At 43.2% G+C, this 13721-nt stretch overlaps 1 protein-coding gene across 1 annotated transcript in view; it reads right to left on the bottom strand.

Annotated features, from left to right (window-relative positions):
- The window catches only part of kcnn3 (potassium intermediate/small conductance calcium-activated channel, subfamily N, member 3), a 62967-nt gene extending 50188 nt beyond the window's left edge, over positions 1-12779 (bottom strand). Inside the window, exons 1-2 of the mRNA XM_085473912.1 lie at positions 12236-12779; positions 10499-11619 (exon numbers count right to left, since the gene is read on the bottom strand). Coding sequence (XP_085330038.1) covers positions 10499-11593 — 1095 coding nt within the window. The 5' untranslated portion in view covers positions 11594-11619; positions 12236-12779. The remainder of the gene's footprint in view (positions 1-10498; positions 11620-12235) is intronic.
- Positions 12780-13721: the final 942 nt, after the last annotated feature.

Below are 13721 nucleotides of genomic sequence, written 5' to 3'. Positions count from 1 at the left end.
AAATGCTCCGTTTCAAAGGCAAAAAAAATAATAAAAAATCAGCACATAAAAGCAAAAGCTCAGAAACTCAAACAAACCGGTCAGCTTGATTCATTTTCTAATTCTTTAAAATAAAGCTTGCCAATCCGACTCATTTGTCCACATCAGCTCAAGGTCTGTGTTTTGAAATGCACAATTGAATAGACACACGCACATCAAAAGAAAAAATAAGAAACTCAAAGCACATTGGCGGGACCAGCAAGGTCACACACCGAGCACAACAGCCTTATGTCCTCCGCCAGGAAAGACCTGAGCCACCTTAAGACTTAGGCGGTAGGTTGGGGGTAAAGTGGGAGACTGTTGAGCATTAATCACCACTCTTTAATCCGGGTCTGCACTCTGAGTTTAGACACATATTACTCAGTCTTTCCTCCGTGGTGTTATTAGACAGAATCCACATTGCATTTTGGGTTCATGAATATATATTGCAACTCAGCCTGCTGGAAAATAGAGTGTGTTAGTGTGTTATTGTGTTTATTTAGGGTCTCTGTCTATGCTTCGTGGCCTTAATGGTATTAATTCAATGTCAAACAAACACACAGAAGCACGCACAGAGTCTAGTTGGTTAATACACACTGACGTGCTCCTCTGTTGACTGTAATTAGAGCAATCTGAGAATGAATCTGAGGCTGGGTTCCCCTTCCGCCGTTCATATAATACACTAAAATGCACATGCTGTATGGATGTATTCACATTTGTCACTCATGTCAGTGCATTTATGAGCCAGCGCACAACACTGGGAAAATATCTAGCTTTGCCTCGCACTGATTTCCTCTATCAGCTTACCCGAAGCTGTTGTCTTTCTGTCTTTATTTGCTTGTGCTTGCTTGTCTTGTCTCGGTCTCCTTCTCCACTGCTGCTAACATCTCATTTGTACCCACTGAAGCAAACTAGGTGCAAAGGAAGCCAACATTGTTGTGCTAATGAGAAAAATGCTGGTTTCACTCTTGGCTTTCAGCACCATATCTGTTTAAACACAGTCACACTAGTGAATTGCAATGTGATGGGAGATTACGTCCCCCTTCTCTCTCTCTCTCTACGGTCTCCCTTCTCGCTTTCTTCGTTTACACCCAGCACTCTGTTGGTCGTTGGGATTTTTTGACAGTTGTCTCATTACACTGTCAAAAGCATTTTGTTTGCCTGTTTGCACTTCACTTATTCCACCTGTATAGTGAATAACTTAACTGCAAAAAGGAGATATATGCGCCTACTGGCGCGCCTTCTGTTCATTTCAGCTTTTTTACAGTCATGATTTTTTTAAACTCTAACAGGCTGGCATGGGTCTATTAGTTTTTAGTGCCACCTTTTGATTCAAGTGTTTGCATTATAAATGAATGCGCCAGCATTAAAGTCTTTATAGACAAAAGCAGCTTCACTTTAATGTCAGTGCAGATGCGAAATTGGTGGGATGCAGGCTTGACGGCACGCACGTACTGCACACGCGCTACAGTCTGTACTCTGTGCATGCGCGCTCCTTTCGACTTCTAGAGCCTGTGCACATATTTGCAGACACAGGTCGATGATGAACTTTACATCACATGATTCCTTACAACAAGCAGGACTTGTGCCTTAATTAAAAAAGTTAAAAAGCTTTGAAACTGTGATGTTTCTGGAACAAGTTAACTTTCTGCCACTTGGAAAATGTTTGCTATCTTGCTGAGAGAGCAGCTTAGCGTGAAGGCTGGAAGCAGTGGGGGAAACGACTGTAATGGTCTGTCCAAAGTTCAAAAAGCTCCCACCTGCCGGCACCTCTAGCACTCACTAATTAATGACAAGCTGCGGTTTCACAGGCGGATTATGTGCAGGGAAATTTCTGGGCGTGTCCTGACGGCTTTCTTTCCTTACCTACGATTTGTTTAATCCTTAAATATATATACCATGAGACAATATTACACCCTGTCTAATTAAATCATGTAATTCAATTAAGCTCTCAGCTTCCTTGTTTTCTTCAAAGTGTTTTTTTTTCATTAATGTCCTGTAGTAGAAATTTCATAAATGACAAAAAGCTTTGTTCATTTTTCCATTTTTTTCTCCAATAAAAAGTAAATGTCACTCCACAGTTTTCCTTTTTTCCCTTATTTTAAGAAGGTGAAAGCTCTTAAAGCTTAAAGCTCTCTTCTAGCTTGACTTCACTGGGGACATAAATAAATACACTGACCATCTGCGCTCCTCTGCAAAGCATGCATGCATATTGCACAGCCAAGTTGAAATGACCACAAGCAACTGACTGGGATTAGTGTTTACTGTGCTGACTAATTTTGGATTGTAGATCCCAGTCCATACAGTGTTACAGACCTTATATGAGAGAGACATGCCACTCAAAGAGTGCTGAATACAATGATGCTACCACTCCCTCCAAAGAGCCAATCACCTTTATCAGGAAACAAATGAACCAATCATGTTAATTCACTGACCCCAGCTAATAGTCGAGGATCAGTTTCTGTGTGGTAGCAGGAATGTCTACATGTTGCAAAGTCGTAGTTTTTCTTGGCGTACTGTAAACATTAAGTGTGTCGAAGTGTGTGTAGTACAACAAAATCTAAAAATGAAAAGTTTCACTTTAATTGAATTCATTTGAGGACATATTCGGGATTGTTTGCTAGTTTTTGTTCAGTTTAACTTGAAATAAAAGTCGATTGTAATGTGTTGGCAACGCCTCTTCTGATTCATCTCGATTTGGTCTGAATCTTTTTAAGACGAAGTAACTTCCCAGCTGCGTTAATAAGACAGGTGCTGATTGGTGAAACTTGCTTCCAAAAGGATTTTGTTACAACAGCATATGACGGAGTAGGCTGCCTGTAGAAACAAATGATCAAAACAGACTTCAACTTTATTTGGTATTGTTATTTTAAATTATGTTTGCAAGCAGAATGATATTGATACGTGGCTTAACCTGCCTCGTATTGGTGCTGGATTGCTGGTTAGAGAAAAGCAATGCATTTAAGGTTTAATCTGCTCATAAACAGAAATGTAAGGATTAATTGTTTATTGAGTTACATGCTCATCAAGTGATTTCGTGATGAATAACACCAACTGGATTTTTGTCACAGTGGGGTTGCCAGGCAACGAGCAATGTGCAAACACAGGTGTAATTCATTAAAAAAAAAGTGATAAATGGCTGAATTTCATTTGGCTGCTTTAGTTTTAATAGTACTTTTACTGTAGGCTCAATAACACACTGCCATCGCTTATAGTGAGACCTGAGAAAAGTGCAATCATTGCAAATGCTCTTAGTAACACCTGTGCTTTAGCGGTGCTCATCTATGGAAACAGCATGCAGCTCCCTACCACAAATCATATATGCAAGCTGAAGGGAAATTTTCTGTGTCGCACTTAACCTCTTAACATTCATAGAGTCACCTGTGACCTGTTTCGGGTTAGGCTGCGCTTTACCCTCATCCTGGACAAGCACAGTTTAGGAAACTGGAACATAAACATAGAAGCATTTTGACCTCAGAGATAACAGCGTTGATAAAAAATGGGTGAATGTTAACCTAACACTTCACCGTCCCACACAAAAGTGGCTGATATGGTTCATATAGACCATATCTTGTGCATCTGACTGTTTTAGGTCAATAAGCCTGTATAACTGCGTAATAAAACAGGGAGAGGCATGACTTTTACTTCAATGGCCACTGGGACATAAAACACCATTCAAATGTGATGAAAACAGACAAAGCAGATAAAAAAAAGTTTGGTAAATAGTCTCAAAATAAGGTGTTAAAAAACTCCCTGCATGTTCTACTTTTACTATACACAAGATTACAGCTAAATTTATGGCTCAATCCACGGTGCTAACATTATTCGATGCCTCTGGCCCATCCCACCAACAACAATGACTGAACTTCATTAATGGCTGCAGAAGACTTAGTTATAGAGGTTATTTAATACACTGTTTTTAGCCACATGGATACTAGAAACCGCACTGCACATCCACCATAATCAAAGCCTAAACAGTTAAATAATGAACTCAGCATGGCTAAATTAAGGTTTTCTAAGTAAAAACAGTCCATTGAGTCTTCAAGCTTACAGAAGTAAGCAAACTTCCAAAATGTGCACACATTTGGTTTAATACACCAATTTAAATTAAGGACTTTTTTTAAACAGTTGTGAAAATGAACTGTGCGTCCATCTCTGCAAAAACTAGGAAGCATGATTTGGGCTTATCCAGGTAACTTCAAAATGTAACTCGGGGTTTTCAGTATTAAAAAAGTGGTTCAGTTGCTACTGGGGGACATCGTCATGGTAACTTCTGCTGCTGATATGACCTGTTCTGGAGCGGGTTATAAGATAAGATAACCTTTATTAGTCCCACACGTGGGAAATTTGTTTTGTCACAGCAGGAAGTGGACAGTGCAAAAGTTATGAGGCAAAAATTAGAATACAATAAGAATAAATACAGTACACAACTGTACAGAATAGAATAAAATAAAATACTATATACAGTAGAATAAAATAAAATAAATATACAATAAGATAAAAATAGAATACAAATACAAATACTATATACAACTGAGTAAAAATACAACGATGTTCAAGATTATAAATCAAGAGGTATAAAATCACCACCTACAAAGTAATGTCACCATTCTTGGACTCTGTGGAAGGATAACATGAGGGTCTGCAGTTTTTTAACAGTGTCTAAAGTCTTTGTTTCTCTGATAAAATTCAATAAGAATTCGAAGATTCTTAGATGAAACAATTGTATTTTCCTACACTGAATTTGTTTTTATATTTAGTCTTTCGGCTACTCTCAGAGCCTTAAACTGCACCAGGGCTGCAGCAGAAAAAATACACACTAAAACTATCTCATGCACATCTCAATATTACTTTGGTGGAATAACACAGATTGTCCTGTGCCCTAATGACCGAGCATTCATTACCGACTAAAGCAGTTAAAACACTCGCACGTGCATACAGCACTATTTAAGTCTCGTCTACAGTTCAGAGCTTCCCCTGCTGCAGACACTCATGCTCATGCTGATTTGCCTTCAACTACCGCGACGGTTTCAATCTGCACTGTGTGTTTAACGTCTTCAGATTTTTGTATTATTATATTTTTATCTTTTGTAAAACCAGGCGCTCTGCTGCCAGTTCACGCATCCATGTTTGTGATTGGTCAGATGCTACTAATGGCACTCTTTCATGTGAACGTGCTCGAAGCTAGGTTGATAATTGAGTCAATAAGCACTGTCACTAGTGTGACCGCTTAGCCTGATTGCCAATGTTAGTGTAAGTGAAGCCAGATAACAGAAAGATATCCTGCGTATGTTAACAGGGCCCAGACTGACTGACATGATTCCTGGTTTGGCTGTTTTGAAGCTGATGATTGGCTCTTTGGTGCTCCTTTGTTGGAAATACAACTTACATATGCTTGTGTTTCTTCTTTTTCCTTTCTTTCTTAGCCAGCTGTGCATAAGTGTGTGATTAGCGTATATTGATCACTGGCTCTGTGGACAACATGCAGGGATAATGAGCTTTTTGAGCTTCTTTAGTTCAATTAGCAGGGAGACACACACACAAACACAGACAGGTAGTATCTAGAGGGTTTCCCCCAATTGCCCCTACCTCAACCTTATTGACACAGACATGAGAGAAAATACGTGTCACTTACCACGCGGTTGTAATGAGTATGTGCGTGTGTGCACATGTGTCTGCGTGTGATGTAATGCCTTAGCCTTGGGGGTCTCTCCCTGTCAGAGTGATGCCTTCTTGCAATCAGTCTCCAGGGAAACAGGCAATAGACAGAAGCGATGTCACCCTTCCAGGGTAAACACACACACACGCACCATACGCATACACTCGAATGCACATCGGCATACACCATTACGGCCATACACACTCAATTAAATCCAGACAAAGGGAGATGTGGACACACACACATTAGCAGGTGCATCCATGGGTACTAACGTGACAGAGCTAAATACATAAAGACACACACTCCATATGTGTGTGTGTACACAGAGGAGACCCTGTGACGTGAATGTTTACCATCAGAGCACACAAGTTTTAACATAACCATGTAAGTACCAGCACTTCCACATACAGCCAGAGGTTGCTTAGCCTTGTTATGCTCAAACAAGCATATTTGTACCTGTTAGTTGTAGGACCTCTGGGATCTACAGTCGCTTAGAAGTCTGTGATCTAGAAGATGAAGGCAGTGTGTAATGGACTGAAGGAAAAGGGAGAAGGTTGAGAAGGAGAGTAGGTGCAGTTGCACAAAAATGCAGAGATGGCTGATAGCTTCTTTAGAGAATATGGTGGGAGTTTAATTCCCTGATCGACCTCATGTACTGTCTCTAAAGCAGCGTGCAGCCACTGTAAGTGGACCAACAGAGAAAATGTGCAGAAAGGTCTACCAGTAAATGTCAGAGATAGCAGAGCGAGGGCAGAACGGGAGGGATGGTGGTGCTGCGGAGGGACTGAGGAAGAGGTTTTAAGGCTGCTGAGAAGGCAATGACTCTCGTGGGGGGATGGAGGCATATTTAAGACTCGCCAACGGAGGGACTTTCTCTGACAGTGAAAGGAAGGAAGGAATCGAGGAAGCAAAGGGGAAATAGGAGGCAGCATTGCTGATGCTTGTGTTGAGAAGCAGACAGAGGGTACATACTCACACTTGATACCCTCACACATGCCAAATGCACGCATTGATAGTGTGACAGGTGAAGTCAACAACTGCAGGGCATCGCCTCAGAATAGCAGCGTTGCAAGCCTGAAATGTGGCTTGGAGCTTGGCCCCGAGGAGCTATGTGAGCCTCTGTGAAAGATCTATTGATCTGACTGTGACAGCCCACATGCTAAGGTCCCAAGTGTCCAAGGGCCCCAGTTATTCTCAGACAGAGACACGTGTCAGACCAGGACCCCCTGTTCCTCATCAAAATAATAATAGAAGCATATAGAAGGCTGTCCTCACACTGCTGTTAACATTTTGACATGTCACGATCCTGGGTGTGTGGCAGTGACACTGATCATGAGGAGAGGTCACAGAACATGCAGAGTTAAAAATGCATGACAACAAATTAAAGGCTCAGGTTTTTTCTTTGAAGCCTTTTGGGCAAAAAGTCACCATGAGCCAAAAATTAAATTATTTCACATTCATGAATTATTTCATCATTTAATATTCTCTCTACATAATCTATCTAGGCTCAACAACCGTGCCTGAATATTTACAATGCAGGAATTTACAGCTGTGCCTTAGAGCGCTGAAGGCTGTACAAGATAATAATTTTTATCTGCAATCAAACTTTGTCCTACAGAAGTGGCCTTCATCATGGACTTGAACTTAACTTAAATTGCAAAGGCTGATAACTGAAGATAGAGGCTGCACAGCAATGAATGGAAAAGTCTTAGATGTGGCAAATAAGAGTGTGCTGATAGGGTTTGTGCTGTTTCTGCACAGGAATATAGCTTACTCACAATACCCACAGTCACGAAACACTGTGTCCTCCTCAGTTAACCTCTCTCCATTTACCCTTCCAACACACAGAAACATGCACGCTCCACACAATCCAGCCAACTCTGTTTGGTTCCATTCTTATTCTTCATCTCTATTTTTGGGAGAAAAGCTAGAGCAGCTGGACCTTCAGAAAAAAAGTGCAGAAGCTTAGGTAGAGCTACACAGACTGATCAGTATACAGTGACATTTGCTTTGTAGCCATTGTCAAAGAAGGGAGACCTAAAGGAGCCATTAAGAGGCTATATTTATACACGTGCATTATATATTTTCAATCTATGACGAATGATCTTAACCGATCGTATTTCAACACGAGCTCTCAAGGATGGCTTCTCTGAAAGGCAGCATCCATTTTCAATAAAGCAGTTTGCACAGCATGTGTATGCGGAGGTGCACGGTGCATGTGCGTGGGTGTGATTATCAATAATCAATGGAAGAAATCACTCAAACCTCGCCCCCTAGACTCGTTTAAAGCAGCGCGCGAACCTCTCCTCCTTCCACCCATTCATCTTCCCAGCCCGATTGTTCTTTCATCCTCGGGATCTCAATCCATTTTTTTTCCCACAACAGCCAGCAGGCTTCTATCCACCTCAATTATCTAAGTGAGGGTTTTAGCTGTCTGATGGGACTCCAGTGTCTGTTGGAGTCAAACCAAATACGCAGCCATAAAGAAGACAGAAAATTTTACAGTCTCCATTTAAGATGAATTTTGATGCACACTTAACTCTCTGGATTCTCTCTTTAGAAATGCAAGATGCTGAAGACAGACCGCGATGTTTTGCTACATTTCATATACGATTTGTTTTCCCCCCAATATGCCCTGATGATCAGAAATTAATTAATATGGTGAGAGTGCTGACAAACACTTTGATTACCCTGCTCGAATTCACTCATTCCATTGATTCGTATTGATAGATAACGCAGCCTGTTTGAGATGAGGGCTAAATTGATTGTAGCTTAAGAACCTAAATCAGGCTTTTCATTATCGCCTTTTTCCTTTTTTTCTCTCCTTCCACAGACTTTCATTCTCACCCAGCCGCTTCTCTCTTCCGATCACACTCCCCCAGTTTGACGCCCACTGGAAGAGCAGCGGAGCAGAGGGAGAGAGATAGTGAAGGAGGAAAAAAAAAAAGAAAGAAAGAAAGGAATGAAGAAAACAGGACAAAGAGACAGGCGTGGAATTGAAATAGAAAAGGCCCAGGCAGAAAAAGAGGGCATAAGTCTCTGCCATCTCCTTCAGGGAAAAAAAGAAAGAAAAGGCAGACAGAAGAGAATAAAAGAGAAGAGGAGGGATTGAAAGGGAATTAGAGACCGTGCACTTTCATTAATAAAAAAAAAGGACCTCTAAAGCAGTGATTTTTGTAAAGTAGAAGAAAAGACACAGCAGGGAGATTTTTCTAGCAACGGCATTAACAGAAAGAGTCCGGAGATCGCAGACTGCAAACAGAAACACAGGAGGAGGGTGAGAAAGATGGGGAAACACACCCAGTTGGGCTATTCTAACAAGCTACCTGTTAATCTGTGCACTCAGCTGATCTCACAGATTATTTCACATCATTGGCGATCCATGTATGACAAGCTGCATAAGCAGAAGTCATGTTTCCACCTTATGAACTAAAGAAAGCAAAGCCTGTGTCATATCTCTGACCAAAAAAGGGAGGCTAGAATGAGGACAAAAGTGTCTCACAGCAAGGTGAGCACAACATGGTCCGAGGCTTCCTGACACACACGCGCACACACAAAATAAACAGAGAACAGCAGCCAGGGGCCTATTCAGCTTATTACACCCCCCATTACACAAACAAATGAGATCCTGGCCTCCTTCTGATAATCTGCCCCCTCCATGTCCTTAGCATCCTTGCATTACATCACCCAAAAGCAGTAACTGTCAAGCTTGGTCATTGCAATAGTTGTTGCAATCATGAATTCAGTGACTAAAAGGTTCATCTGCACCGCCTAAACCGGGTAAAAAATGGGGTGTCCTAGTGACTTGGAGGGTCAGTAATCGTACTACCTAATGTTCAAATCTTCCTGATGACCTTTGGGACATGTAATCTTCTTTCTTTCTTTATCCCCTACATTTCCTGTCAGTGTTTATGGGCTGCTTGTAAAATAAAAAAATAAAAAAAGCAAAAGGCAAAAAAGCCCAAATAAGACAAAGTTAACCAAGGAGATTCTAGATAAGCACCAGAGATATAACCATGACATACATGACAGCCGTCAGTCATTATGCAAATGCACTGTTTATAAGGTTGGGGAAACCTGCAGTCAGCTCAGACTGAAGAAGTCACTTGGATGAGTGACAAAAGGTTTCTCCCACTGAAAACGCCACGTCCAGATGAACAGAATCAACTTTTTGGGAAACGACAGCCTGGTTTCATAATTGTTACGCATATGCAATGCAGCTACATTAACGTGACACTGTGGTAATTTTGTGTCATACCTCTAAAAGCCTGGGGGGATTGATGACAGACAAATTAAAACAAAACAACAGCCAAAACTAAAGCAGCAGAGGCAAAGATATTGTGAGTATCAGTCCTTAGCTAAAGACACTGGCTCCTACAATTCCCACAGGGGAACTTCATAATGTCTTTCTCTAGACCCCTCTGCCTGATAAATTCACAGGCTTGTCCACACTCCAAGTTTCTAACGCATGCTTTCTTGTATTAATTTTCAAGTGTGAGCTGAGGTAACCCTCTTCACTGTGCTATGTCATCATCAGGCTTATTTTCTAAGACATGGCTGGAGTGCAGCTTGGTTTCCCAAAAGACAACGACTGCGCTCAGTTATCAGCGACTAGATGACTTCTGGGCAGTATTTTCTGAGGGAGAGCTGTCAGTTTATGTTTCTAATTTTGTGGTCTGCCTCCTTAAGATTTCAACTCAGGAAATAATTAATTTTATTGATGGTTAGAACATTTCAACACATGGCCCAGCCCCAGCACTAAGCACAAGTGATCTTTTTATTGGTGTGTCTTTTTAAGTGTCACTCATTTGTGTCCCTCACCTTCGTGTACACGCCCCACGACAGCTCTGTCTCAATCACCATGACTACGATGCCAAACATTCCAAAGATCAGGGCGTAGTCGCTCAGCCGCTTCCTCTTCTCGAACAGCGCCCTGCGGTGCCCCAGTTTATACCCAATGTTTTGGTTCTTTCGTTTGGGAGCCTTGGAGGTGCTGCCCCTGGCCCCGGTACCCACTGCCCCAACTCCTCCCTGCCTGCTGCCCCTCCCTGACTGCGAACGCCTGCTCTCCACTAGTGCGTGGTTCTGGTGGTAGATGGACATCTGGTTGGATGTGGAGTCGGTGATGTCATAACCTCCTCTGAGGTACGGGGAATCTTCTTTGGATGAAATCACAATCTCTGGCGGGCTCTGAATTGGGGGTTGGTTGGTGGAGGACTGGGTCACCGAACAGGTAGGGGGGGCTTCTCGCTGCCGGTCATGCCCCCCAGCAGCAGTTGCGCCAGCAACAGCTGAAACGGCGCCCTCTTTGGTTTCGCTGCTGCTGTCTGACTCGATTAGGTTTCTCCGGGATGCGCTGAGGCGGCTCAGGGGCTTCATGACGCCACCTGTGTACTTACAGGAACTCATGGCAATCTCCGTGAAGGGGTTACTGTCCCTACGGTGAACCAGAGGGCTGGCCTGTCTGTGTTTGCACCCCCTCTCCCTGTCCCTGTCACGCTCTCTGTCCCTCTCCCGCTCCATGGATGGCGAATGGGACGAGTAAAAAAGGGCATTGTAGACTGGGGAGTTGTCCCCACTCAGGCTGTGCTGTGAGCCCAGACAGGAAGAGAGTGGGGTGCTGGTGGGGTGCAGGGCATTGGGGATGGGTGGAGGCAAAGGCTGAGCTCCAGCGGAGGAAAGTGGTAACTTCGGGAGAGATGCTGGGGGCAAGTTGGGCGTGGCGGGCGAGGGGGATGAGGTGCTGCCGTTTAGACGGTCGAGGCTTGATCCTCCCATGTGGTTGGAGTGGTTTGATCCTGGCTGGGCGCCAGCAGTGGACGGATGGGATATACTGCCCAGGGGAAGGAGGAATCGCTGGTCCTCATCCTCGCTCCCTCCTAGCAGAGCCAAGCTCAGAGAAGGGGGAGGCTCCATGATCACAGCTGTGGCCGCACACCTGTCTAGGAAGAGAAAAGAGAGGAAATATAAAGTGGCCCGCGGAGAAAACGATAGAGAATACAGGTTCCTTATCGTAATGTGGTAATGAAGGACATACAGAAAAAACAAAGGAAGGAGCAGGAAAACATTGTGATGGATGGTTAAAACAAATGAGGGAGAAGACTGAACTCCAAAAGCTGAGGATGTGTGACAAAGAGGGAACACAGAGTGAAGACAAGTGGTCATAATTGGGGAATATGTTATTCCTTGAGTCACATTTGAGTCAGTTGCCCAGTCAGCCTCTCTCAGCGCTTCCCCTCTCGGTTTCCCAGTGTCTTCTTGTTCTCTCACATCCCACAGTGCTTCCAGCAATCTATTCCATAAATGTCATCTGTGTTGTTAGCCAGGAGGATGGTGCAAATCCTCTGGCTTTACACTATGAAAATGAGATCAGCCTCAGAGACTAAAGGATAATAATTCCAGATCAGAGCAGAAGTGCGAAAGCCTCAGTTAACCATAAGTTGGCTTGCGTTTTAGTATCCTCTGATTGATCCAAAACAACAGCCTACTTTCAGTATGATATAACCAGACACCTTCACGACCACCCATCTCCTCCTTGACTGTTTCCCATATACCTACCTCCGACCTCTTCTGCCTCGGTCCCTTTTCCCCCAGGTTAGTTGTGTCGAATCACGGACTGGATGAAAGTAGACCACAGCACTTTTTCTTTTTCATGTTGTCACGGCCATCCCATCATCTTTTCGCTTCGTCTCCCTTCATATAGGTCCTCCACAGGTCTTATCTCTCGAAAATGCGCGTCGCTTCCCCGCTGATGATGGCTCCGTCTTCCGCTCACCTGATAAGATCAGTTTGTCTCTCTCCCAGTCATCGGTGATGTATTGATCGTTCCCATTTTGATCCTGTCAGTGGCAATCGGCAGTGGATGAAGCGGAATAATCCATGGTGACTCGGATAAATCGGTCAACCTGTGGCTGCACGTAAGCAGCATGAAACAGGAGGTGGTGGGGGGGAAAGACGACGGCGTGGATGTGAAGTAAGAGTCCCCAGATGAGCTGTAAAGTCTGCGATTTAATATGTGACTCCACCGACAAACACTCAATCTACGGCTCTCCGTCTCTCCGACTCTGTCTCTCACTCTCTCCTCCAACTTCTCTCCCTCTTTTCTCCGCCTCCAGACCTGCCGCTCACTCCCATTGGACGGAGTCGGAAAGGCGAAATAACAGGTGGCAGGATTTTTAAGATGTGGCCACCAAACGGTTGTCTAGATTTATTGTACCGGGTTATTTCGGGGTTATTATTAAAACCAGTGGCATTCGTAGCTGCTGCCTCTGTAATAAAGACTATATGAGCCATTTGTTGTTGTTTTTTTTCTTTATGGCACCTGTTGGAACACGGCACTGAAGGATGCTGGGACCGCCAACTCCACGTCAGAAAAACACGCAGAGAAACATTTCCAGAACAAACACACGTGTAAGTCAAAACTGAAGTGGAGGGGAGACACATGCCTAAGACAAATATAGATGTTAATGCGGGTCTATAAAAGCAATCCTGCAACATCGCTTATGCAATATATGTTTGAAATCATTTCATCAAATTTTGATTGATTATAAGGTGAAACGAATTACTTTCAGAAAACCAGTTTAGATAATGCCGATACATTTAATCTGAGACCATTGGCTGGTATGTTGTCCTTGTCTTGTCCTTGTCTTCCGGGCAAGGACAGAGAGACTCAAGAGGAGCTTCTATCCCCAAGCCATCCGTGCCCTAAACACACACACCCGCCCGCTCACATCATCTATAATTGACTGAGTCAGGACTCTTCCAGACACTAAACCAAGGCACAATTCCTTTAATTTTAAATATGTTTATATTGTCTATCCTGTAAAATAGTCAGATATATATATAATGTTTTTCCTCTACACCCCCCCCCCCCCCCAATTTTTTTGCACATGTCGAGGAGCGTGTCAGGCTACATTTCACTGTGTGTTATACTTGTATAACTATGCATGTGACAAATAAAGAACCTTGAACCCTTGAACCTTGAACCTTGAGCAGTGTTGGTCAAGTTACTTGAAAAAAGTAATCAGTAACTAATTACTGATTA

Source organism: Copadichromis virginalis, linkage group LG11, assembly GCF_057382275.1.
Source record: "Copadichromis virginalis isolate Kocher_CV1m ecotype Utaka linkage group LG11, C_Virginalis_male_GT1.1, whole genome shotgun sequence".
Classification (NCBI taxonomy): domain Eukaryota; kingdom Metazoa; phylum Chordata; class Actinopteri; order Cichliformes; family Cichlidae; genus Copadichromis; species Copadichromis virginalis.
The sequence above is the reverse complement of the archived record's forward strand: the minus strand, read 5'-3'. Positions and strand labels throughout refer to the sequence as shown.